Source organism: Mastigoproctus giganteus, chromosome 11 (genome assembly GCF_048544385.1).
Source record: "Mastigoproctus giganteus isolate SK-2022 chromosome 11, ASM4854438v1, whole genome shotgun sequence".
In the NCBI taxonomy this organism is placed as follows: Eukaryota; Metazoa; Arthropoda; class Arachnida; order Uropygi; family Thelyphonidae; genus Mastigoproctus; species Mastigoproctus giganteus.
In genome coordinates this window covers 59,165,294-59,192,739 of record NC_143585.1, presented here as the reverse complement: position 1 = coordinate 59,192,739, position 27,446 = coordinate 59,165,294, and the positions used below count along the sequence as shown (strand labels likewise).

Genomic DNA, 27,446 nt, shown 5'->3' with positions numbered 1-27,446 from the left:
ATTGATTCAACTACTGCTCATCTCAGTTGCCCAAATTATTCGATGTATGATTCCTTTTGCCTCAAAAGTGGTACTGTGCATATATTTGTTCCGATATTCCCTGTCAGAGACTTGGTAATTCGGAATCTCCTCTTTTCGATCTTCTCTGGCTTAAAAGCTCTCTACCTTTGTCAAATTCATCTGTTGACTGTACCATTCACCCAACACCACTAATCACTTGGAGCTCTTTGACTTCCTCTCTTTACAACTTTCCTAACAGTGAAGTAATTTTCCTTGGTGATTTTAATGTTCAGAACTTCAGCTGGCTTCCATTTTCTAGTCACACTGACCCAGCTGGTCGAGATGCTGAGGATTTTGCAATTACTAATGACCTTGCACAGATTGTTCATTTACCTACAAGAATACTGGACAATCCTAACCATAAAGCCAACACGCTTGTTCTTTTTTTCACAAACAACCCTTCTAAGTACATGGTTGAAGTGAGTGGTCGTTTACGCACCTCAGTTCACAACTTGGCGATTGTCTCTTCTCCAATGGTGCATTCATCTCATGGCTATTCCCAACCTTGTATTGTTTGGCATTACAAGAATGCAAAATGGGATGACCTTGGATATTTCTTTTCCTTGGTCGGGTTACTATTTCAAAACATCTGATGTCAACATTTGCTCAGATCGAGTCAGTGAAATTATTCTTGCAGGAATGGAATCCTTTATTCCACACTCCACTGTAAAATCTCATCCTTTATCTAAACGTTGGTTTTCCAATAAATGTTTCAAGACTGTTCCAGAGAGGAATGTTGCATATCATAATTGGCTTGTTTCCAATTCTTCAGTTTCCATTTCCAACATGCTCCATTCAATGCCTCCTGTGGTCTTCCGTCAGAAGGATATTGATGAATATTGATGTTAAGAAAGCTCCAGGTCCTGATGGTATTTCTCTATTTGTTCTCAAATTGTGTGCTCCTTAACTTACTCCTGTTCTTTTCCACCTTTTTCACTCTTATTTTAAAGGTGTTTTTCCTTCTGCTTGGAAATTTGCTCATATCCAGCCAGTTCCTAAAAAGAGTATGAAATCCCTCCCATTGCAATTACTTCTCTTTCTAAAGTAATGGAGAAATAAATTAACTGTCAACTCTTAATCTACTTAGAAACCTCTCTGATCAATGATTGCCAGTATGGATTCCATTAGTGTCGATCCACTGTGATATTCTGGTTTATGTTACCCATTTATGGAGAAATTCAATGGAAAAGTTTGGTGAAACACGAGCAGTTGCTCTTGACATCTCAAAGGCTTTTGATCATGTTTGGCATAAAGGTCTTCTAAAAAGTCTTCATCTTATGGTTTGTTGACTGTTTTTTGTAATTGATTATCCAGTTTTCTTTGATCGCTCACTGAGGGTGATGGGAGATGGCTCTCTGTTTTCTAACTTCTCCACTAATGCTGGTGTCCCCAAGGTTCAGTACTTTACTCCACTCTTTTCCTCTTCTATATTAATGACCTTCTTCCATTGACTGGAAATCCTGTCCATATCTTTGCCGATGATAGCACATTACATTCCATTTTCCCTTTTGAGAAACCTTGCCCTGCCCAATCAGCTTCAACCTCTCGAATATCTGCTATGAATTCCTTAAATGCCTTAAAGTAATCCCAGGTTATCCTTCACTGGGGCAAAGACAACTTAGTTGATTTCAACCTTCTAAAACTCAGTCTTGTCTTATATCATGCAAAAAGGATTCTTCTGCTCCTATGCTTATCTTTGGTAACTCTGATTTATAGGCAAAATGATATATCTCTTTTGAGGATTACCCTGACTTCTAATCTCCCTTGGCACAAGCACATTACAAATATTTGGTTTTCTCTTTCGCTCTTAGCGTTACTTTTCTTCGAAACAGCTGTTCACTCTGTACAAATTGCAAATCCATCCAACCATAGAATATTGTTCCCACATCTGGGGCAGTGCCCCCAAAACCTCTCTCAGGCTTCTAGATTCCATTTAGAAGAGTGCAAATAGGTTAATTAATGACTCATCTCTAACAGAGTCTCTCCACTCGCTGTCTCATAGATGTACTGTTTCTGCTGCATGCCTTTTCTACAGATACTTCCATGGGCACTGTTCTTCTGAATTGGCTTCTATAATTCCCGTTCTCTTTTTCAAAACAGTCTGAACATGTGCTGCCACCAACCAACATCCATTTACTGTCCAACTTCAAACTCACAGAACCAACTTTTCATCTTCCTAGTTTATGTATTCAACTGTTCTGCAACATCCTTTCTTGATATGTATTTCCTGAAAATTAGTGTGTACAGAATTTCAGGTGTACAAAAGTTTCGTGTTTGAGGTTTTCACAAAACCTCAAACACGAAATTTTCCATGATGACTTGTTCCATGATGACTGCCAGCAGCTCTTGAAGTCCCCAGCAACTTCTCTCTTGGCTGCTGCTTATTACAATAGAAGCAGTGCAAGAATCACTTTCGCCTTTGCCTGCGGCTACCATTAATCTTTTAATCCCTCCCCAAATCTAGCAGTTTTCTGACCCACCTAACACTGCCTCGATAGCATCAGCAAATATTCTTGCACCCGTTTTATGTTAGCAAGCACAGACCATGCTGAAAAAAATTCTACCCTTGAGCCTTGTACAATCTCTCCAGGGCCAAATTGATTTACAAGGCTCTCATCATGTACTCTATCGTGTCTGGACAGAATTGCAGACACTTTCAAATTTAATCCTAACTTGTGACTTTTTTCCAGCATTAAACTGTACTTGTTAAGTAAATCTGCAGTTCTGTTACTCTTAAGGTCATTAGTGCCAACGTATACAACAATATCACCTTTTGTGCCCTTAAAGGATGATATCTTCACTATCATCAACTTTTGCACCTGGCAAACCTACCCTGGTCCTATTCTCCCTATCCTTTTTGCATAATATATTTCCCGTCTCCCTGACAATTGAGTCATCGACAACGACTAGGTACTGTGGGATCAGTGCATTCTTGGAGATTTACTTGTGTTGCTTGATGCACAGGAATGAGCTCTGGCGTTGAGTTGGGCAGCTGAGAGCTTGGTTGGCCCCTCATATTAATTTCTTTGAGGGCATTTACCGTACTCCTCAAACTCTCATAGACTCTCATCAGAATGCCTAGTTGGCACGTAGTTTCTTCACAGTCTCTCCGTCCTTGAGGTTGGTCACAGACATTCTCTCAGATATGCCAGACAAGCTGTTCTTGCTACCTGGGAGTCTAAAACGCTGATGGAACTGATATTCAGGTGACACTCAAGTCAAAGTGGACCCAATTTCGGCGAAGTCCGGACGGTCTATGACAGCCAAATCCTCTGCTTGCACCTTCACGATGGTGGGACTGTTAGTAATCCTGGGTATAACCTTCATGCACAAGTACATGGTGGGTGACCACCCAGGTGTGAACCAACATAAGCAGGGGTCGAGGTGTGACGCCCACACCACATGGAGGAATGCCGCCCCTTACCAGGCAGTAGTAGGTGGTAGATGACTCTCATCAACCGGTGAAATACCACCACTTTGCTTATTGGAGGCTTGAAGTGGTGGAACCCATGTTTAGTCTCTAGAACTAAGTTCTGGCCAACCCTTCCCTATCTCTTCCATCATGCAGTATGATTGATGATTTTTGAGGTTATGATGAATGTCGTGACGAGATCCAATATTCCTTACATTTCAAGGGTACAGCTCTAAAACGGTGTTCGCAGGCCGGCCGCTAGTTAGTACACCGGACTAAACCTATTGGTAACTCTCTAGGAAGCTTCCGGATCAGCTAGTGTATAATCTTGCTACCTCTACTCTGCCAGATAGTGACTGGAGGGAGTCCGAGTAGTGTGTATGCGGGGAGCATTGTCGAGGCCACGTTATGTCAAGGATCTGGGTATATTCTTACCACATGTACACCATATCCAAAAATTTCATTACTTCATACAGCATGTCCCACCCACTTTTTCTTACTATTGAATACACCATGAATTGTCAAAATAATAGAGCAAGCTTATCTGCGAAAAGATCTAAACCTCCCAAGCACTTCCTAATTCATTTCACAAATACACGTGGTCTCAATTCTAATCTCAACGATGTCCATTTCCACTTGCAGTCTTCCAAACCCCATGTACTTTTTCTGACTGAATCTCAGTTATCAGTTGATTCAACTACTGCTCATATCAGATGTCCAAATTATTTGCTGTATGATTCCTTTCGCCTCAAAGGTGGTACTTGTGCATATGTCCGTTCTGATATTCCCTGTCAAAGACTTGGCAATTTGGAATCTCCTCTCTTTGATCTTCTCTGGCTTAAAATCTCCCTACCTCATTGTGTAAAATTCATCTGTTGTCTCTACCGTTCTCCTAACTCCACTAATCACTTGGAGCTCTTTGACTTCCTCTCTTTGCAACTTTCCTAATGGTGAGGTAATTTTCCTTGGTGATTTTAACGTTCACAACTCCAGCTGGCTTCCATTTTCTAGTCACACCGACCCAGCAGGTCGAGATGCTGAGGCTTTTGCAATTACTAATGACCTAGCACAGATTGTTCATTTACCTACAAGAATACCGGACAATCCTAATCATACAGCCAATACGCTTGATCTTTTTCTCACAAACAACCCTTCTAAGTACAAGGTTGAAGTGAGAGGTCCTTTAGGCACTTCAGATCACAACTTGGTGATTGTCTCTTCTCCAATGGAACCTTTATCTCATGGCTATTCCGAACCTCTTATTGTTTGGCATTACAAGAATGCAAAATGGGATGACCTGCGAGACTTCTTTTCTTCTTTTCCTTGGTCTGATTACTGTTTCAAAACTTCTGATGTCAACGTTTGCTCAGATCGTGTCAGTGAAATTATTCTTGCAGGAATGGAATCCTTTATCCCACACTCCACTTTAAAATCTCGTCCTTTATCTAAACCTTGGTTTTCCAATAAATGTGCTAAGGCTGTCCAAGAGAAGAACGTTGCATATCGTAATTGGCTTGTTTCTAATTCTTCAGTTTCATTTTCTGCCTACACCAAAGCTCGCAACAATTGTAAAGCAGTTATTAATCAGTCCAAACTAGAGTTTGAACAGGCTAAGAGTAGAAAACTTGCTTCTTGCCCTAATGGTAGCCGAGCATTCTGGTCTCTTGCCAAAGCTATTGGCCGCAACTTTTGCCCATCTCTGCTCCCACCTCTGTCCAAACCAGATGGTTCTGTTGTCACTTCAGCCAAGGATAAAGCTGACCTGCTAGCATCCCATTTTTCTTCCAGCTCATGTATAATGATCTTGGTAAAACATCTCCCACCATTCCTAACACGCTCCATTCAATGCCTCCTGTGGTCTTCCATCAAAAGGATATTAGAAGGATTTTGATGAATCTTGATGCTAAGAAAGCTCCAGGTCCTGATGGTATTTCTCCACTTCTTCTCAAAACCTGTGCTCCTGAACTTAGTCCTATTCTTTGCCGCCTTTTTTCACTTTCTTATTCCAAAGGTGTTTTTCCTTCTGCTTGGAAATTTGCTCATATCCAGCCAGTTCCTAAAAAGGGTGACAAATCCCTCCCATCCAATTATCGTCCCATTGCAATTACTTCTACTCTTTCTAAAGTAATGGAGAAATCAATTAACCGCCAACTCTTAAACTACCTTGAAACCTTCCGTCTGATCAACGATCGCCAGTATGGATTCCGTCAGTGTCGATCCACTGGTGATATTCTGGCTTATGTTACCCATTTATGGACTAATTCAATGGAAAGGTTCGGTGAAACACAAGTAGTTGCTCTTGACATCTCAAAGGCTTTTGATCGTGTTTGGCATAAAGGTCTTCTAAACAAGCTTCCATCTTATGGTTTGCCAACTGTTTTTAGTAATTGGTTATCCAGTTTTCTCTCTGATCGCTCACTGAGGGTGATGGTAGATGGCTCTCTGTCTTCTAACTTCTCCACTAATGCTGGTGTCCCCAAGGTTCAGTTCTTTCCCCCCACTCTTTTCCTCTTGTATACCAATGACCTTCTTCCATTGACTGGAAATCCTATCCATAGTTTTGCCGATGATAGCACATTGCATTCAACTTTCCATTTTGAGAAACCTTGTCCAGCTCAGTCAGCTTCAAGTTCTCGAAAATCTGCTGCCAATTCCTTAAATGCCGATCTTCAGGTAATTCTCCAGTGGGGCAAAGACAACTTAGTTGATTTCAACCCTTCTAAAACTCAATCTTGTCTTATATCTCGCAAAAAGGATTCTTCTGCTCCTATGCTTAGCTTTAGTGACACTCCGATTTCTAGGCAAAATGATATATCTCTTTTGGGGATTACCCTGACTTCTAATCTCTCTTGGCACAAGCACATTACAAATACTTCCTCTGCATCTAAAAAACTTGGTTTTCTCTTTCGCTCTCGGCGTTACTTTTCTCCCAAACAGCTGCTCACTCTGTATAAATCGCAAATCCGCCCTGCCATGGAATATTGTTCCCACATCTGGGGTGCCCCCAAAACCTCTCTCAGGCTTCTTGATTCCATTCAGAAGAGGGCAGTTAGGTTAATTAATGATTCATCTCTTACAGAGTCTCTCCACTCGCTTTCTCATAGATGCACTGTTTCTGCTGCATGCCTCTTCTACAGATACTTCCATGGGCACTGTTCTTCTGAATTGGCTTTTATAATTCCCGCTCTCTCTTTCAAAACAGTCCGAACACGTGCCGCCACCAGCCAATATCCATTTACTGTCCAACTTCAAACCCACAGAACCAACTTTTCATCTTCCTCATTTATTCATTCAACTGCCATTTTCTGGAACAACCTTCCTTCATATGTATTTCCTGAAAATTACAATCTACAGAAGTTCAAGTCCAATATCAACAAATATCTTCTTTCGTCTTCTTAACCTCCAACCCAAGCACGGTACTAAGTACTATAGATTATAATACCTCTCGTGTTTGGGGTTCTCATAAAAAAAAAAATCTAGCACACACAAAGACATGCTCCTTGGCTAGATCATGTCCTGTTCTAGACAGTTCTGGAAATATTTCATATTTAGAGCATTGTTTTAGACTGTAATGCATTTTAGAATTACGTCCTTCGGTTCTCCACGGAACTCTTCGGTTCTTCGGTGAGCCACAGCACTCTGTCTGTTCTGTGAACGCTGCTTTGCTGCTCTAGTCTGTGTCATGATTCTCTTAAGTATAATTTAATTAACAATGAACTTTAATAAGATTAATAAATTTTAATGATTAATTGATAATAATAAGCTAATCTAACAGAATTCTAATACAGTTCTATGTTTTTCGTTAAACCTTACACTATTCCATATCGTATAACAATGGGAACAAGTTACGGACGTAAAATTTACAGACACTAGCATTTTTAGCATTGGCATTAGCATTAGTAGAGGCATTTGATGCAAGAAAGCAAGCTTATGCAGCATCAGCCAAAAAAAAAAAAAAAAAAAACCACTTCCCCTTCACCCCTCTGTTCGTTCAAAATACCTGTCCAGCTGAGCCTTAAACTTATTTAGACTATCAACCTCCACCACAAGGGATGGAAGTCTGTTCCACCAACCAACCACCCGCTGGCTAAAGGCAAATTTCCGCACGTCTATCCTACATCTGTCTTTCCTCAATTTGAATTTATGCCCTCTCAGGTGATTTTTCTGAGCTAGAGGAAGAATCCCATCAGTATTGAGCATGCTTAAACCATTCAAGGCTTTATACACCTCTATCAGATCACCTCGCTGGTGCCTACTCTCCAGACACTGTAATTTGCAAAACTTAAGCCTTTCTTCGTAAGAGCACCCCTTTGTTCCATTCACTAATCTTGTTGCCCTTCTCTGTACTCGTTCCAGCAGCTCTACATCCTTCTTGAAATGAGGCCTCCAGACCTGTATACAGTACTCTAGGTGTGGCCTGACCATCGCCTTATACAATGGAATAATCACCTCCTTATCCCTGCTGGAAAAATTCCTGTATATCACTAAGTATTAACTTTCAAAATTGCTGTCCAAATTCAAAAATAAGCCACAGCTCTTGGCTAGAACTATAAAGCTACTTATAGAAAAAAAATTTAGTATAGTAATTAAGTCAATAAAACAACTAAATATAAATGAGAACTTAGCATTCACCGGAGCTTGAAAAATCTCGGTCCACGTGGTAATAACCTCATACCCAAATAAAATTTTATATGAATCCCATGTATTCTTCTCTGCTACAAGTCCCATCAGTTCATCTGATGTCCATTTAGATCTAAGCCTTGAATAGTATCTCTTAATTGGTATAAAAATTGTCACAAATGCTTCCCAACTGAAATTTACTGATTTGTAACAGGAAATTTTAAATGGGAATCTGTTAGCTTGTTTCACTGTATAGAATTTAAAAACTCGTGAGACCACTATGGTCACCTTTACGAAAGAAAATGTCCTTCCCTTTACCCTTGATGATAGTTAGGCGCCTCTGTAGCCAGGTCGGCAGGAGCAGCAGAGCGTAGCACACGCTTCTTGATCAGACCGGGGTTCGAGCCCGTGACCACCAAATACGGAGGATGCGGAAAGGTCAGGAAAAGAAAACCGCATATCCCCAGAGCAATATGGCCTAAGTTGCTAATGCTCCTAAAAAAAATAAAATAAAAAATTGATGATAGTTACATCTTTCAATAAATCCCACATCATTGTCATCTAGTGGTTCTTTTATCTACAGATTCTTAATTTATGAAGGGTCACTGCTGATAATCAGATCAATATTATTGCTTTCTCTTCTTGCCTCTCTGATATGCTGTATAGAAAATTATCATTCAGGCAATCACAAAAGTGTTTATACTAGGAGTGACAAGCTCATGATGTCTTGTCAATATGCTGATGCTATGAGGCAGTGTTAGGTGAGTCTGGAAACTGCTAGCTTGGGGGGATACAAGGACTAATAGATTAACAGTATCCACTGGTAGAGGTGAAAGTGATTCTTGCACTGCTTCTATTGGAATGAGCAGCAGCCTGAAAAACAAGATGCAGGGTATTTCAATGACTGGGAGTCATTGCAGTACAATTAAACACATGGGTTGTGTTAGGGTAGCTAAGAATAGAAACAGGTGCATGTATACTTGCATATACACCAATGCTAGGAGTTTGGTAAATAAATTTGATGAATTTCAGGTGTTGGTCAAAACATCAAAGGCAGATATAGTTGGGATATCAGAGACGTGGTGTCAAACAGATCTGGAATTTGGGGAGTACAATGTATACAGGAAAGATAGAAAGGGAGGAGCTGTTATTCTATTAGTTAAGAAACACAAAATCCAAAGTGTTGCCAGTCGGCATCACAGGACAGTCCAGTGTAGAATCAGTTTGGTGTGATATAAAGCATTGGGAGATCAAAATTGAGAGTAGGAGTGTGTTATAGGCCTAATGACTCTGATTGAGTATAATAAAAAACTGTACAGAAAAATAGAATGGGCCAGTAAATCAGAGAGTCTTATAATGGGGTATTTTAATTTCCGGGATATTGACTGGAATTTGTGGTTTGGTCACTCACACACTACCAAGGCTTTCGGTATCACTACTGAAAATCAGATCAAGGCTTCCTTGATCTGATTATCAGTAGTGATTCTTCATGCATTAAGAATCTGCAAATAAAGGAACTACTAGGTGGCAGTGTGCTGAAGTGGGATTAACTCAAAGAGTTAACTACTGTCAGGGGTAAAAGGAAGGGTTTTTGCTTTTGTAAAGGCGACTATGGTGGTCGGAGACAGTATTTCAATTCTATACAGTGGGACCAACTGATTACATTACCAACAGCAAATTCAAAATGGGAGGCATTCAAAGAATTAATCTTGGAAGCTACTAGGTTTTACGTACCAACTAAAAAATATTGTTCAAGATTTAGGCCTAAATGGATGTCAGATAAACTAATGAGACGTGGCAGAGAAGAAAAATGCATGGGATACATATAAATTAATGGGTGACATGGAAGCTATGATAGATATAAGCTTGTCTGTAACCAAGTCTCAAAGGAAATTAGGCAGGCAAAGGCAGATTATGAGAAATCTTTGGCAAAGGATGCAAAGAAAAACAGCAAAAATTTCTTTACCTATGTAAATTGTAGAAGGAAAGGGATGAATCAGAGTGGGCCTCTGGATATTGATGGTTCAACTGTTGATGATCCTGCTCAGGTGGCTAATAAACTAAATGAGTATTTTGCATCTACATTCACACATGAAGAGTTATTCAGGTATTTTAATTCACCTCTTGGAAAGCCAGAGGTGAATTAAACTCTGGCAGTAAGATAGATAATCTTGTAATAACTGAGAGTAAAGGGGAGGAGAAATTGTTGAAGATAAACACAAGAAAGGCACCTGGGGTGGATGGGATCTATCCAGTTATATTAAAGGAGGCAGCAAAGGAAGTAAGTAAACCCTTAGCCATAATTATGAGAGCTTCCTTGGGCTCAGGGTAGGTACCCATAGACAGGAGATGTACAAATGTGACCCCTATTCACAAAGGAGGATCAAAGGCTGACACAAGTAATTATAGACCTGTGAGTTTAACTTCTGTTCCAGGAAAATTAATGGAGGCACTGGTTAAAGAAGCACTGCAGTATCATCTAGATAAGACTTCAGTTATAGCTCGGACACAGCATGGTTTTGTTAAGGGGAAGTCTTGCCTGACCAATTTGATTGGATACTGTGATGCAGTCACAAAAGAACTGGATATAGGGAATAACTTTGATATTATATACTTGTATCTTAGAAAGGCTTTTGATACTGTTGCATATTTAAGACTGCTGCACAAATTGGAGCAGTGTGGCATTGGAGGCAAATTGCTGCTATGGATAAAGGGGTGGTTGAGGGGGAGAAGACAGAGAATGGTAATCAATGGACACTGCTCATCGTGGACTAATGTTATTAGTGGAGTCCCTCAGGGTTCAGAGTTGGGTCCATTATTGTTTTCTGTATTTTTAAATAATATTGATGATGATATATCAAGCGTAATGTCCAAATTTGCAGACGACACAAAGGTTGGCAGGGTTGTTAAGGACACTACTAACGCTATGCTGCTGCAATAGGATCTGGAAAGGTTGAGCAGATGGGCTGAGAGGTGGCAAATGAAGTTTAACATTGACAGATATAAAGTACTACATATGGGAAGCAGTAACCCCAGAGTAATGTATCAACTCTGTGGTACTACACTGACAGTGGTAGAGAATGAAAAGGACGTGGGGGTAATTGTGCAGCCAGATATGAAGTTTTCTGAACAGTGCAGACGTCTGCAAGAGTTGCTTATGGTGTCTTGTCAATGATATACAGGAATTTTTCTAGCAGCTATAAGGAGATGATTATTCCCTTGTATAAGGCAATGGTCAAGCCACACGTTGAGTACTGTATACAGGTCTGGAGGCCTTATTTTAAGAAGGATGTAGAGCTGGTGGAACGAGTACAGAGAAGATCAACAAGATTAGTGAATGGAACGAAGGGTTGCTCTTACGAAGAAAGGTTTAAGTTTTGCAGATTGGAGTGTCTGGCGACTAGGCATCTGCGAGGTGATCTGATTGAGGTGTATAAAGCCTTGAATGGTTTGTACATGCTCAATGCTGATGGGATTCTTCCTCTTGCTCAGAATAATGACCTGAGAGGATATAAATTCAAATCGGGGAAAGACAGCTGTAGGATAGATGTGCGGAAGTTGGTATGTAAAGCCTAGTAGCTTCCAAGATAAGTTCTTTGAATGCTTCCCATTTTGAATTTGCTGTTGGTAACATCATCAGTTGGTCGCACTGTATAGAATTTAAGTACTGTCTCAGTCCATCGTAGTCGCCTTTACGAAAGCAATAACCCTTCCCTTTACCCCTAATGTTAGTTACCTCTTTGAGTAAATCCCACTTCAGCACACTGTGATCACTTCCACCTAGTGGTTCATTTATTTGCAGATTCTTAATTAACATTAGCATTAGCATTAGTAGAGGCATGCAATGCAAGAAAGCAAGCTTATGTAGCATCAGCCACAAAAAAAAAAAAAAAAAAAAATGCTCCCATTTCACCCCTCCGTTCATTCGAAATACCTGTCCAGCTGAGCCTTAAATTTATTTAGGCTATTAAAAGATGGAAGTCTGTTCCACCAATAAACTACCTGCTGGCTAAAGGAAAATTTCCGCACATCTATCCTACATCTGTCTTTCCTCAATTTGAATTTATGCCCTCTCAGGTGATTATTCTGAGCAAGAGGCAGTATGCATGAAGAATCACTACTGATAATCAAATCAAGAGTATTACTCCCTCTAGTTGCCTCCCAAACATGCTGATGTAGAAAACAATCATCCAATAAATCCACAAAAGCCTTGCTAGTGTATGAGGCCACAAATTCCAGTCAATATCTGGGAAATTAAAATCCCCCATTATAAGACTCTCTGATTTACTGGCCCACTCTATTTCCCTGTACAGTTTCTTATTATACTCATCAGAGTCATTAGGCCTACCAATGCTTGTGTCACACCAAACTGACTCGACACTGCAAACTGTCGAGCGATGTCGACTGGCTTCACTTCCTTGGATTTTATGTGTTTCTTAACTAATAGCATAACCCCTCCTCCCATCCTATCCTGTCTATCCTTTCTGCAGACATTGTACTCCCCAAATTCCAGTTCTGCATTCCTTAGATCTGTGTGACACCATGTCTCTGAGATCCCAACAATATCTGCCTTTGATGTTTTGAGCAATACCTCAAATTCATCAAATTTATTTACTAAACTCCTAGCATTGGTGTTCACGCAAGTATACATGCACCTGTTTCTATTCTTAGCTACCCTAACACAACCCATGTGTTTACTTGTATCGCAATGACTTCCAGCAGTCTCCGAAACATCCTGCATCTTGTTTTCCAGGCTTTTGCTCATTCCAATAGAAGCAGCGCAAGAATCTCTTTCACCTCTGCCAGTGGCTACTGTTAATCTATTAGTCTTTGTCTCCCCCCAAGCTGGCAGTTTTCCGACCCACCTAATGCTGCCTCGATAGCATCAGCATATATTCTTTCACCCTTTCTATTTAAGTATATCCCATCCCTGTAGAAGCAGTCTCTGCTGTTAACATGTACAGTCCAGGCTGAAAAAAATTCTACCCCTTGAGCCTTGCACAATCTTTCCAGGGCCGAATTGATCGACAAGGCTCTCATCATATACTCCCTCCTATCGTGTCTGGGCAGAATTGCAGACACTTTCAAATTCAACCCTAATTCACAGCTTTTTTTCAACAGTGACCTGTACTTGTTAAGTAATCCTGCTGGTCTCATTATTGAAAATGAGGGAGGTTCGAAGCAGACAGATAGACAAGGTTGAACATTTTAATCCCCACCAACACTACTGTCACCTATGAGCATATACAGACATTATTATTTGTAGGTGATACAAAATGATAGTGTCATATCTACTTCGCTAAGTTGCAGTAAGATATTTATTATGGGTAAACACAAAAACCTATATATGTGGATATTGTGACAATGTGAAATTTTAAGAATTTTATCTATCCAGAATAATGTTCTATTCAGAGTAACACCCTAAATAATTGGGTGTTACTCTGGATAGAACTGTTTCATGTAAACAGCATTTGGAAAAACTGCAGCAAAGATAAGAACTCGGAATAACATTCTTCAGAAATTGTGGTTCGACATGGGGATCCTGGGCAGAGACACTCCGCAGTACCCCAATAGGCTTAGTGTTCTCTGCTGCAGAATACTGCAGCCCATGTTTGGATAAACAGTTCACATGTCAAATCAATCGACACTCAATTAAACTATACTATGCGGTTGATTACTGGGACAATAAGATCGACCCCGACTTTTGGGCTACCAATTCTAAGCCACATACCTCCTCCACATCTGTGAAGATCTGCAGCTCTTCTCTGAGAATATAAAAGGATAATGGAGATCCCAAGTTTACCAATCCACAATGATTTTGCTGATACCATAATGGAAAGACTACCTTCTAGGAAACCTTCAGTCAGAACAGCATTGAAATTGATAAGTGCAAATTTTGATCTGATTACTGAATGGAAATGGGAATGGAACTCCTACCAATCACTAGATACAGCAGCCTTAACATGCATAACCAAGAAAATGGATTTGATCTACCTAGAAGAATGTGGTCAAAAGTGAATCGAATTAGGACTAAACATGGAAGATGTGCTGATGCATTGTATAAGTGGAAATGGATTGATTCCCCGGGATGTGATTGCGGTGACAGAAGGCAGACCGTCGAACACATCATACAAGACTGCCCCTTTAGGCTTACCAAGGGGATCCGAGAGACTTCCTGGAATTAACGCCTATGTCAATTGATTATATTAATAACTTGGACAAAGAACTATAGTAGTCCATATATATTATATATAAATTTTGTACAAATGTAGTAGTAGTAGTAGTGTCATGTGATGGAAGAAAGCAAGTGTATGAGCTCATGCAACATCAGCCAAAAAAAAAAAAAAAAAAATCACACCATTCCCTCCAAATGCCTGTCCAGTTCCTCCTTAAATTTATTCAACCTATCAACTTCCACAACGACAGATGGAAGTTTGTTCCAGCAATTAACCGCCCCCTGGATAAAGGTAAATTTCTGCACATCTATTCTAGCATCAGTGCTTTCTTAATTGGAATTTATGCGCCCTTAGGTTCGTAATCTGAACAAGTGGAAGGATCCCATCAGAATTCAGTGTGCTGAACCCATTCAAGGCCTTATACACCTCAATCAGATCACCGCGCAGGTGCCTAGTCTCCAGCCACTGCAATTTGCAGAACTTAAGCCCCTCTTCGTAAGAGGATCCCTTCATTCCCCTCACCAATCTTGTTGCCCTTCTCTGTACACGCTCAAGTAAATCTACATCCTTCCTAAAATGAGGCCTCCTGACCTGTACGCAGTACTCAAGACGTGGCCTGACCATTGCTTTATACAGAGGGATAATCACCTCCTTTTCCCTGCTAGCAAAATTCCTATATATCATTGACAAAACCCCATGACCTGCCCTGGCAGCCTGTCTGAATTGCTCAGAAAACTTCATATCTGCCTGCACAATTACTCCCAGGTCTTTTTCATTTTCTACCACCTTAAGTGTAGTACCACGCAGTTGGTACGTTTCTCTGGGGTTACTTCTACCCATATGCAGTACTTTGCATTTGTCAAGGTTAAACTTCAGTTGCCACTTCTTAGCCCATCTGCCCAAATTATCTAGATCCTGTTGCAGTAGCACACTGCCATTACTGTCATTAACAACCCTGCCAACCTTTGTATCATCTGCAAACTTCGACATTAAGCCTGATATACCTTCATCAATATCATTGATAAATATACAAAACAACAGTGGACCCAACACTGAACCCTGTGGGACTCCACTAATAACATTAGTCCACGAAGAGCAGCACCCATTGATTACCACCCTCTGTCTTCTCCCACTTAACCATCCTTTTATCCATTGTAGCCACTTACCCTTAATACCATTCTGCTCCAATTTGTACAATAGTCTTTCATGCGCAACAGTGTCAAAAGCTTTCCTGAAATCCAAATATATGATATCAAAATTATTTTTTGCATTCAGTTCCTTTGTAACCACATCATAATATCCTATCAAATTTGTCAGACAAGACTTTCCCTTAACAAACCCATGCTGTGTCTGAATTATTGCTGCAGTCTTGTCTAGATGATCCTGCAATGCATCTTTAACCAGTGACTCCCTTATTTTACCCGGAACAGAAGTTAAACTAACTGGTCTGTAATTACTCGTGTCACTCCTTCGATCCCCCTTTGTGAATTGGCGATATATTTGCACATCTCCAGTCCGTGGGAACCTCCCCTGAGTCCAAGGATCCTGTCATAATTATGGTTAAGGGTTTGCGTAGTTCCTTTGCCGCTCCTTTAATATAACTGGATAGATCCCATCCACCCCCGGGTGCTTTTCTTATGTTTAACTTCAACAGTTTCTCTTCCACTTTGCTCTCAGTTATTACAAAATCATTAAGTATCCTGCTACAATTTGATAACCTTCTGCCATTTTCAAACCTTAATAATTCCTGATGTGTGAATGTAGATGCAAAATACTCATTCAGTTTGTTTGCTATCTGAGCAGGATCATCAACAGTCAAACCATTGATGTCAAGTGGACCAAACAGATTCATCCCCTTTCTTTTAGAGTTTATATAAGAAAAGAAATCCTTGCTGTTTTTCTTAGCATCTTTTGCCAAGGATTTCTCATAATCTGCCTTCGCCTGCCTAACCTCCTTTGTGACCTGATTACAGACTAGCTTATATCTGCCATAGGCTTCTGAGTCGCTTGATAAAATATATGCATCCCATGCATTTTTCTTCTCTGTTACGAGTCTCATTAGTTCATTAGATAACCATTCAGGCCTAAACCTTGAACAATATGTCTTAATAAGTATGAAACTTTTAGTAGCATCCACGATTAATTCCTTGAATGCTTCCCACTTAGAATTTACTGTTCGTAACATCGTCAGTTGATCCCACTGAACAGAATTTAAAAACTTTTTGGACCACTGTACTCACCTTTACAGAAGCAAAAACGCTTTCCTTTACCACTGATGGTAATTAAATCTTTAAGTAAATCCCACATCAGTACACTGTGATCACTGCCACCTAGTAGTTCCTTTATCTGCAAATTCTTAATACACGAATGATCACTGCTGATAACCAGATCAAGAGTATTACTCTCTCTGGTTGCCTGCGCATTATAGCCTTAGCAGCTAATGCGCCAATAAAACCAAACAAACCTCTCTGGTTGCCTCTCGAACATGCTGCTGCAGAAAACAATCATCCAATAAATCCACAAAAGTCTGACTAGTGTGTGAGTGACCAACCCACAAGTTCCAGTCAATATCTGGGAAGTTAAAATCCCCCATTATAAGACATTCTGATTTACTGGCCCACTCTATTTCTCTGTACAATTGTTCATTGTACTCATTCGAGTCATTAGGCCTATAAAACACTCCTACTCTTATTTTTGCTTTCGCAGTGCATATGTCACACCAAACTGACTCAACAGTGCACTGTTCATCTATATCAACTGGGTGCACTTTTGATTTTATGTTTTGCTATGTTATACAGTTAATTTTTTAATAATTCTTTTAATACTATAAATATGACTAATTGTGAACTTAAACAGAATTGAGTAGACTCGTGTGGTTTGAGATATTGATGTAGTGGTTGTTGTGAGATGTAAGAATTGCCATCTGATAAATAAATAAATTTAAGAATTACCTTTGAAATCTATACAAAAAATTGACTGTGAACAGTTGATATATTAGTGGAGGTAAAAATAATGTTGTCCAGTTTTATTAGAGGAGATGGACAGGTGATGTTAGAAGTGTTTTTTTTTTTTTTTGGCTGATCTGTATATGCTTGTTTCAATGTATCATTTGCCAATTCTAGTGGAGTGGTGTTAGTACTGGCAAATCATGCAAGGAAGCTAGCTTATACAGCATCAGCCAATTATATAGGCCATTCTTACAAAAAACGTTTGAGGCAGCTGCTTAAGTTTCTTTGTTTGATAATGGTTACCTGTAATGTGTTTATAATTTGCATGCAATATGTAGTGGTCATTTAAGGTCACTGTTTCATAATGTTTTTTTTTTTTTTTTTTTTTTTAGCAATTGCATCAAGCCTTTTTGATTATTTTTCTCAAGTAACACGTAACGTCTGTCTGCGTAGCACTTTCGTAAATAATACAACACGTGTTTTGGGCACACGGAGCATCTCTACTAGTACATTTCAACGTTGTTTTGAAGGACACAGCTATCCTAGGAAATGGCCAGCCAAAAATACAGAAATATTTCCTCCACAACTACCTGATGAACCAAGAAGGCCTGCTGTATGTAATGTTATTATTTAGTTATAGTTCTATTGTTTTAAGTATTACTTATTGAACTAAATAGGCATAATGTTCTTAAATAATCATATTTCTGGCTGTGACTTTAATTAACTATTTTATTTAAGAATTATAGCAGTTGTATGCAACTTGTAATTTCTTCTTAATATTTTGCATTAGCATTAGTAGAAGCATATAATGCAAGAAAGCAAGCTTATATAACATCAGCCAAAAAAAAAAAAACCCTCCCATTTCACCCATCCATTCACTGCAAATGCTTGTCTAGCTCTGCCTTGAACTTATTTAAGTTATCGTCCTCCACTAGATGGAAGTTTGTTCCGACTATCAACCACCATCTGGCTAAAGGCAATTTTCTGCACATCTATTCTACAATTGTCTTTCCTCAATTTGAATTTGTCCCCTCAGGTGAGTAATCTGAACAAGAGGAAGAATCCTGTCAGCATTGAGCTGGCTCAAACCATTCAAGACCATATACATTTCAATTAGATCACCTGGCAGGTGCTTAGTCTCCAGATTCTGCAATTTACAGAACTTAAGCCTTTCTTGGTAACACCAACCCTTTGTTCCACTCACCAATCTCGTTGCTCTTCTCTGTACTTGTACCAGGAGCTCTACATCCTTCCTAAAATGACGCCTTCAGACCTGTATGGAGTACTCAAGGTGTGGCCCGATCGTTGCCTTATACAAGGGGACATCACCTCCTTATCCCTGCTAGCAAAATTCTGGTATATCATTGACAAGAAGCCATGACTATTCTTGCTGCCTGTCTGCACTGCTCAGAAAACTTCATACCTGGCAGTACAATTACCCCATGTCCTTTTCATTCTCTGCTACCCTGAGTGTAATGGAGAATGAAACTTGGGGGGGGGGTACTCTTGGGTTACTGCTACCCATATGCAGTACTTTACATTTGTCAATGTTAAACTTCAGTTTCCACCTCTCAGTCTATCTGCTCAGCTTTTATAGATCTGTTGCAGTAGTGTACTGTACTGTCATTAACAACCCTGCCAACCTTCATATTGTCTGCAAATTTGGATATTACCCTGATATACCCTCATCAATATCATTGATAAATACAGAAAACAACAAGGGGTGATACACGAAACCCTGGGGGACTCCACTAATAACATCAGTCCACGAAGAGCAGTGTTCATTGATTACCACTCTCTGTCTTCTCGCACTCAACTGTCCCTTTATCCATAGCAGCAACTTGCCCTTAATGCCATACTGCTCCAATTTGTACAGTAGTCTTCCGTGTGCAACAATATTGGAAGTCTTCTGTAGTATTGGAGTAGTGTTCCATGTGAAACAGTATTGTAAGCTTCTATAGTATTGGAGTAGTCTTCCTTGTGCAACATATATTTGAAAGCAAATAAAAAGCTTGGGTTACTGTAGATTTATTTAAAGATTGGTTTCTGAATTGTTTTGTGCCAGTTGTGGAAAACTATTTAAAGTGGAAAAATCTAGTTTTAAAAGTTTGATTACTTTGAAAAAAGTGTTCTATTGAATAACGTGCCAGGCCAACCTAAATATTTAAATCATCCAAATGTTGAAGGAATGTTCTTACCAGCTAATACAACTTCTTTAATTAAGCCATTAGATCCAGATATTATATCTACCTTTAAAACTCATTACATCAGAAAATTGTTACAATGGATTTTGGAAGAAACTGATTCTGAACATAGTGAAATGATGGAGGGATGGAAACATTTTTCAAATTGGACTATATCGGAATCATACCTTTATCACTCAAAGAAGTAAAACCATCAACATTAAATGCGTGTTAGAAAAATGTATGGCCAGAGTCAGGAAATATGGTTCAACCGGCAGAAAATGGAATCAGTGTGATAGTGGAACTTGCTAAGTTAGTAGGAGGGGAAGGTTTTGATGATATGACTACTGAAGACATTCAAGAATTACTGGTAGAAAAAGAGGCTGGCGAAGAGAAGCAGATTTGGTGGAAATGAATTCAGAGGATGATAACACAGATGACAATTCTGAATTTTCAAATTTTATACTAAACAGCATATGGGAAGGCATAAACTTACCTGCGAAAGTAGAATCATATTTTTTGAATGCAGATCCTTTGACTGAAAGGAGCACAAAGTTCAAAAGGGAGCTTCAAAAATGCTTATCTCCTTACCATTAAATTTACAAAGATCTATCAAGCAAAAGAAAACAAAACTAGATTACTGATTTTTTTTTTTTTGGCAGAAAATATGCTGCAATAGTTCAGAAGGTGAAGATATTCTGCAACAGAGAAAAACATTCTCATTCGATTGTGCTTAGTAGCGATGAAGAGGAAGATAATTAAATGAACAAATGTTATCTGACAGGTATGTATCACAGTTTGTAAGACTTTGTTCAGTTATTAGTATATTTAATAGATATTAAGTTTCCGATAGTTATAAAAAAATGCTGTACTTTTGTTAACTTTTGGAACATAATCTCCCCTATTTGTACTGGTTCTTAGTCTGATAGTTGAAGATTAATACAACAAAGGCACCTGGGGTGGATGGGATCTATCCAGTTATATTAAAGGAAGTAAGCAAACCCTTAGCCATAATTTTGAGAGCTTCCTTGGACTCAGGGGAAGTACCCATGGACTGGAGATGTGCAAATGTAACCCCCAATTCACAAAGGAGGATCAAAGGGCGACACAAATAATTATAGACCTGTTAGTTTAACTTCTGTTCCTGGAAAATTAATGGAGGCACTGGTTAAAGAAGCACTGCAGGATCATCTAGACAAGACTTCAGTCATAGCTCAGACACAGCATGGTTTTGTTAAGGGGAAGTCTTGCCTGACCAATTTGATTGGATACTATGATGCAGTCACAAAAGAACTGGATGCAGGGAATAACTTTGATATTATATACTTGGATCCTAGAAAGGCTTTTGATACTGTTGCACATGGAAGACTGCTGCACAAATTGGAGCAGTGTGGCATTGGAGGCAAATTGCTGCTGTGGATAAAGGGGTGGTTGAGGGGGAGAAGACAGAGAGTAGTAATCAATGGACACTACTCATCGTGGACTAATGTTATTAGTGGAGTCCCTCAGGGTTCAGTATTGGGTCCATTATTGTTTTCTGTATTTATAAATGATATTGATGATGGTATATCAAGTTTACTGTCCAAGTTTGCCGACAATACGAAGGTTGGCAGGGTTGTCAAGGACACTACTGACACTATGCTACTGCAACAGGATCTGCAAAGGTTGAGCAGATGGGCTTCGAGGTGGCAAATGAAGTTTAACATTTACAAATGTAAAGTACTACATATGGGAAACAGCAACCCCAGAGCAACGTATCAACTCTGTGGTGCTACACTGACAGTGGTAGAGAATGAAAGGGACCTGGGGGTGGTTGTGCAGGCAGATATGAAGTTTTCTGAGCAGTGCAGACGGGCTGCAAAAGTAGCTCATGATGTATTGTCGATGATAAATAGGAATTTTTCTAGCAGGGATAAGGAGGTGATTATTCCCTTGTATAAGGCAATGGTCAGACCACACCTAGAGTACTGTATACAGGTCTGGAGGCCTCATTTCAAGAAGGATGTAGAGATGCTGGAACGAGTACAGAGAAGGGCAACAAGATTAGTGAATGGAACAAAGGGGTGCTCTTACGAAGAAAGGCTTAAGTTTTGCAAATTACAGTGTTTGGAGACTAGGCACCGGCGAGGTGATGTGATAGAGGTGTATAAAGCCTTGAATGGTTTGAGCATGCTCAATGCTGATGGGATTCCTCCTCTTGCTCAGAATAATCACCTGAGAGGGCATAAATTGAAATTGAGAAAAGACAGATGTAGGATAGATGTGCGGAAATTTGCCTTTAGCCAGCGGGTGGTTGGTTGGTGGAATAAACTTCCATCCCTTGTCGTGGAAGTTGATAGCCTAAATAAGTTTAAGGCTCAGCTGGACAGGTATTTCGAACGAACAGAGGGGATAAGTGGAAGTGGTTATTTTTTATTTATTTATTTATTATTATTTTTTTTATTTATTTTTATTTTTATTTATTATTATTTTTTGGCTGATGCTGCATAAGCTTGCTTTCTTGCATCAAATGCCTCTACTAATGCTAATGTGCAACCAGTGGGGAGATAATAGATGAAAACAGAAGGCCCGAAAGGACCCCTCCTTGTGGGACTCCTGCAGTGACGGATCTTGTAAGGGTGCAATCTCCTGTATGAAGCTTTATAACTCTGTCATGCAGAAGAGAGGAAAGAAAGTATAGTATGTTTCCTGTGATCTGGAAGTGGCATTCCAGGAGGTGAGAAGTTAGTACCGATAGCTGGAATTCAGTGGATTTTCATGTTATTATGGTGAAATGTGTTTCCCCTTTCGTGAAATATTCATTCATATAAAAAACATAAAAAATTTTCAGAAACTCATTACTCTGTATTTCACTTGTGCATGCTGTGTTTTTTGTTATTAATTGCTTATTATTTTTACTGTTTTAAATTTTAAAAAATGAAAAAAAAAAAAATCATTGAACAGAAATATCAATTAGTTAGTATGTATTAATTAAGCTATGTACGTAAGTGTAAATTTATTTTTATTTTGCTAACTAGAAAATATTCTTCCAATTTTCACATATCATTTAACTTTGTTAATTGGTAAGGCAGCTTGCCGACTCTTTCGGGATTCCACGGCTTCCCACCTTAATCGATATAAAGCACAAAGTTAAATTTGTGCTTTATATCTAAGCGGGGGTCCACTGTATTTTGTTGGGAGATCCCTGAGTTAGGTTTTGTGCTATTGAACTTGTGCTTGTTTGAGACCATAAAATTGTGACTTCGAAGCATCCAGAAGGTACACAAAATCTAGATGCATCAGCATCAGCCAAAAAAAAAAAAAACAAAAAAAACAACCCTTATTTCACCCATCTCCTCGCTCCAAATGTTTGTCAAGTTCTGCCTTGATTCTATTTAAGCTATCAACTTCTACAATGACAGATGGAAGTTTGTTCCAGCAATCAACCACCCGCTGGCTAAAGGCAAACTTCCGCACATCTATCCTACAACCGTCTTTCCTCAATTTGAATTTATGCCCTCTCAGGCGATTATTCTGAGCAAGTTGTTGTTGTTGTTTGGTTTTTAGGAGCATTAGCAACTAAGGCCATATTGCTATGGAATATGCTTTCCACATCCTCCGTATTTGGTGGTGACGGGCTCGAACCCCGGTCTAATCAAGAAGCGTGTGGTACGCACTGCTGCTCCTTCCCACCTGGCTACGGAGGCGCCAGTCTGAGGAAGAGGAAGAATCCCATCAGCATTGAGCATGCTCAAACCATTCAAGGCTTTATACACCTCAATCAGATCACCTCGCAGGTGCCTAGTCTCCAGACACTGTAATTTGCAAAACTTAAGCCTTTCTTCATAATAGCAACCCTTTGTTCTGTTCACTAATCTTGTTGCCCTTCTCTGTACTCGTTCCATCAGCTTCCTGTATACAGTATTCAAGGTGTAGCCTGACCATTGCCTTATACAAGGGGATAATCATCTCCTTAAAAATTCCTATATGTCATTTATAAGACACCATGAGCTACTCTTGCAGACCATCTGCACTACTCAGAAAACTTCATATCTAACTGCACAATTACCCCTGGGTCCTTTTCATTCTCTACCACCCTGAGTGTAGTACTTTAAAATGCAGTACTTTAAATTTGTCAATATTAAACTTGGAGCTTGAATTTCACTCCAATTGCAATTACACTCAGTGCTCTCTTGGCGTTAGCAAATAGTGATAATATGTAAGTAATTACTGTTGACTTTCTGTTTTTTCCAAAGTTGAATGGACTATTTATAATTATCAAGGAGTATTAGAAGGAAAGCAAATCTAGCAAACATCCATAAACCTAGCAGTGGAACCGAGCTAAATACTAAAGGCAGCAGACCAATTCACAAAAATACAGTGAAACTTCTCCTAACGGACACCTCTCGTTAACGGACATCTCTCTACAACGGACATTTTCAAATTCCCCAACTCACCTCTATTGGTTTTAACGTATTTGCAGCTTCTGTCTAGCGGACTTTCTCTGTAACGGATGCGGACAGGCAATCTGCACTGTTTCGTTTAGATTAGCACTTAATTTGATCTCCCCATAATGGACAGCGGGCGAGCTTACGGCCCGTTTTCTAGGAACTTTTCTTCCACGTATTGCCTCAATCGTGTGTTTATTTTCTATTTCCGATTCTCTGAATTTTATCAAGGTTTACGTCGCGGTTCTTAAACCCTTTTTCAAGAATTTTAAGGCACGTGTAAAACTTCTGATGAATTCGGTGTGTGCAAGGGGGGGGGGAATATGGTCGGCCTTTCGTCTTTTCAGTTTCAGTTTTGTTCAGTGTCGCATGAAGTGCACAATGTCTTCTCGTAAACATTTAACTTTAAAAGATAAAGTCGAACTCATTAATGCGTATGATTGGCAAAAAAATAGTGTTCCCACTCTCTCTGCAAAATTCAAAATCGGGAAGATGCAGGTAAGCGACATCCTAAAGAAAAAAAATGAACTGCTCAAACAATTTTGGCAACACGGAAATGATCAGGTTCAAAAATCATTCCCGAAAACTGTTGGACTTCAAATTGACAATGTTACGTATACGAGTTGTTTTGTCGCGAACGTGCTAAAAAAATTCCCATTAATGGGCCTATTATTAGGGAAAAGGCTTTGGAGGTTGCGAGATCTATGGGAGTAAATGAGTTCAAAGCTTCTGTGGGATGGCTAGACAAGTTCAAAACTCGGCATAAAATTTCTTGGAAAACCGTAAGTGGTGAAGGTGGATCTGTTGATACTGGGGTTGTAACAGAGTGGACCGTCAAATTGGAAGATTTATGTCGTGATTTTGAAGCTAAGGATATTTACAACTGTGACGAAACAGGGTTGTTTTTTAAAGTTCTTCCTGAAAAAACAATGAGTCTAAAAAATGAAAAGTGCCAGGGCGGAAAAATTTCTAAGGAACACTTGACTGTACTATTGTGTTCAAATATGTTGGGAGACTTTGAACAACCTCTTGTTATAGGAAAACCACAAAATCCTTGTTGTTTCAAGGGCATAAAGTTGAATCTTGAATGTTGATTGGAAGTCTAATAAAAAAGCGTGGATGACACGAGGTATCATGAGCGAATGGATAAGTCACTTTAACCAAAACATGATTCGTCAAAACAGAAAAATTATTCTTTTCATGGATAATGCTGCATCTCACCCGCACATTGATTTGTCCAACATTCAAATCATTTTTCTGCCACCAAACACATCTGCAGAGTGTCAGCCCTTGGATCAAGGGATAATAAAAAATTTTAAACTTCACTACAGAAAACGTGTTTTAAGACATCTCATTGCAAACATGAACTATGTAACATGTGCGAGTGACCTTGCAAAGAAAATCAGCATCCCAGATGCGATTCAGTGGATTTCCTCTTCAGTAAACGCAATTACTGTCGTGAACTGTTTTGTAAAGTCTGGCTTCTCAAACGCAAAATTTGAAGTTGTGAACAGCAATGTGGAGCACCAAGAAGAACAAGAACTTCAGCATCTATTGATAATGTACGATACTTCAGCTACAAGTGACCCTGGCTACAAAGATATAGACTCGAACCTCACTACAGAAGATGGTGCTATAGATATCAACGACATTATCATCGATATTTTTCAAGAAGTTCCTCATGAGGATGAAGAAATGGAAGGAGGTCATTATGTCAAAGAACATATTAATGACGAACTACCGATGAAAATAGAAGCGCTCATACAAATCAATCGTTTAAAAATGTTTTTTGCCGCTGAAGTATCTTACTGAAGGACTTTCGATGGTTTCTTCACTCCAAACAAATGTTGAAAACAAAATTATCAGCCGGAAGAAGGTGCAGAATAAAATAAGTGATTACTGTATGTATTTTTCATAAGATAAAGTCATAATATGCATAGCACAATTGTATGTATATTATTTACAAAAATATTGTGCAAAATCTGTATATAATTTAATTTAATTTTACATTAAATGTTTAACGATTTTTCTTTATCTCTTGTGTATGTAATTGTATATTATTTACAAAAATATTGTTCAAAACCTGTATATATTTTAATTTAATTTTACATTAAATGTTTAACGATTTTTCTTTCTTTCTTTTTTTTTTCTCCCTCAGACTTCTTGTTAGTGGACACTTCTCTATAACGGACACATTTTCGTTCCCCATGGCTGTCCGTTAAAGGGAAGTTTCACTGTATTAGCATTCTCTGAAAAGTGTGGCTGAATAATTAATGCAGTGCAACAAAAAAAAAGATAAGAGTAGAGTAGAGTGTGAAACATCTTTAGGAAGTTCCCAACAGCACCAAATATTAATCGCTTTAAACAGGCTCAGGCAAAATCAAAAATATTAGACAGACCAGCAAAAGGAAAGAATGGAAGTCCCACACTCACAAAAATGCGAATAATGGGCCAAAATACAACTGTACTCCAGAACATCTCCACTTAACCTTCCCATGCTAACTCTCACTGTTTGTGATATATTACCAAACTGGAGGAAATAGCAACTGCTTTGAGTGAATTGTTTATTGAAATTTCAGCTATGACTTCTCAGACACAAAAAAAAAGCAAACTGAAAAACATCTTATCAACTTTGAACCAGTATCTAGTTGTGCATAACACCCACAATATCAGAATTTCACAATGCCCTAGCCTTCACCAAACTCAGTGCACCAGCAACACTAAATGAAATCCATTACGTCAAGATAATTTACTGAACCAGTATGACACAACGTTACTGTTCTATAACAGAATATTTACAGGAAACACCCTCTCAGACAAATGGCTTTATACAGTTGATTCTGGTTATTTGGGACACATCGGGACTAGTGCATTTTGGCCCAATTCAGTGGCTGCCCCAATTATCCGAAGTTTCACGTAAATAATTAAAAATACAATGGATCCCCGCTTTACATTTGATTCACTGTACAATCAAATCACGTTATGGCGGACTCACCATAGTAAAGTACCATTCACTATATGATGTGTAGTAAGCGCCGTCATTGTGATCATGTTTGTGAATTGAATTTTAATTCTCTTAAACGGCAATTCTAATTAGCCAAAATAGGAGGAAATTTATCCACAGGCTATAAAAGTAAAGATATATTAAGCACAGATTTACCTTTTACAATTAAAAAATTAAATGATACGTGAAAATTGGAAGAATATATGTGATAATTGGAATAATTAATAAGTACTGTAAGTACATACGAACTAGTTGACATTTCTGTTCACTGACATTTTTGGGTGGGGATTAAAATTTAAGACAGTAAAAAAATAAGCAATCAATAACAAAGAACACAGCACACACACAAATTGCAAGTAACACGATACACGCATCGTGTTAAGTGAGAACGGAGTAAAGAGTTACGAAGCTTTAAAAATAGGAATGAAGAGAAGATTCTGAAAATTAATTTTTTTATATGGAAGTGTGAACACATTTCACCATAATAACCCAGAGAATTCCAGCTGTCGGTATTATCACAAATTCAATAAGATCGAATTTACTATCTGTTTATGATAGATTGCTGATTAACAGGTGACTGCTAATTGTTTTATGGTTGTAACCTCCAGAAATCCGA

General features: G+C 39.0%; 1 protein-coding gene across 1 annotated transcript in view; it reads left to right on the top strand.

Annotated features, from left to right (window-relative positions):
* mRpL22 (mitochondrial ribosomal protein L22) overlaps window positions 1–27,446 on the top strand; it is a 114,048-nt gene that overhangs the window by 21,502 nt on the left and 65,100 nt on the right. Inside the window, exon 2 of the mRNA XM_090384680.1 lies at window positions 17,609–17,829. Coding sequence (XP_090240806.1) covers window positions 17,609–17,829 — 221 coding nt within the window. The remainder of the gene's footprint in view (window positions 1–17,608; window positions 17,830–27,446) is intronic.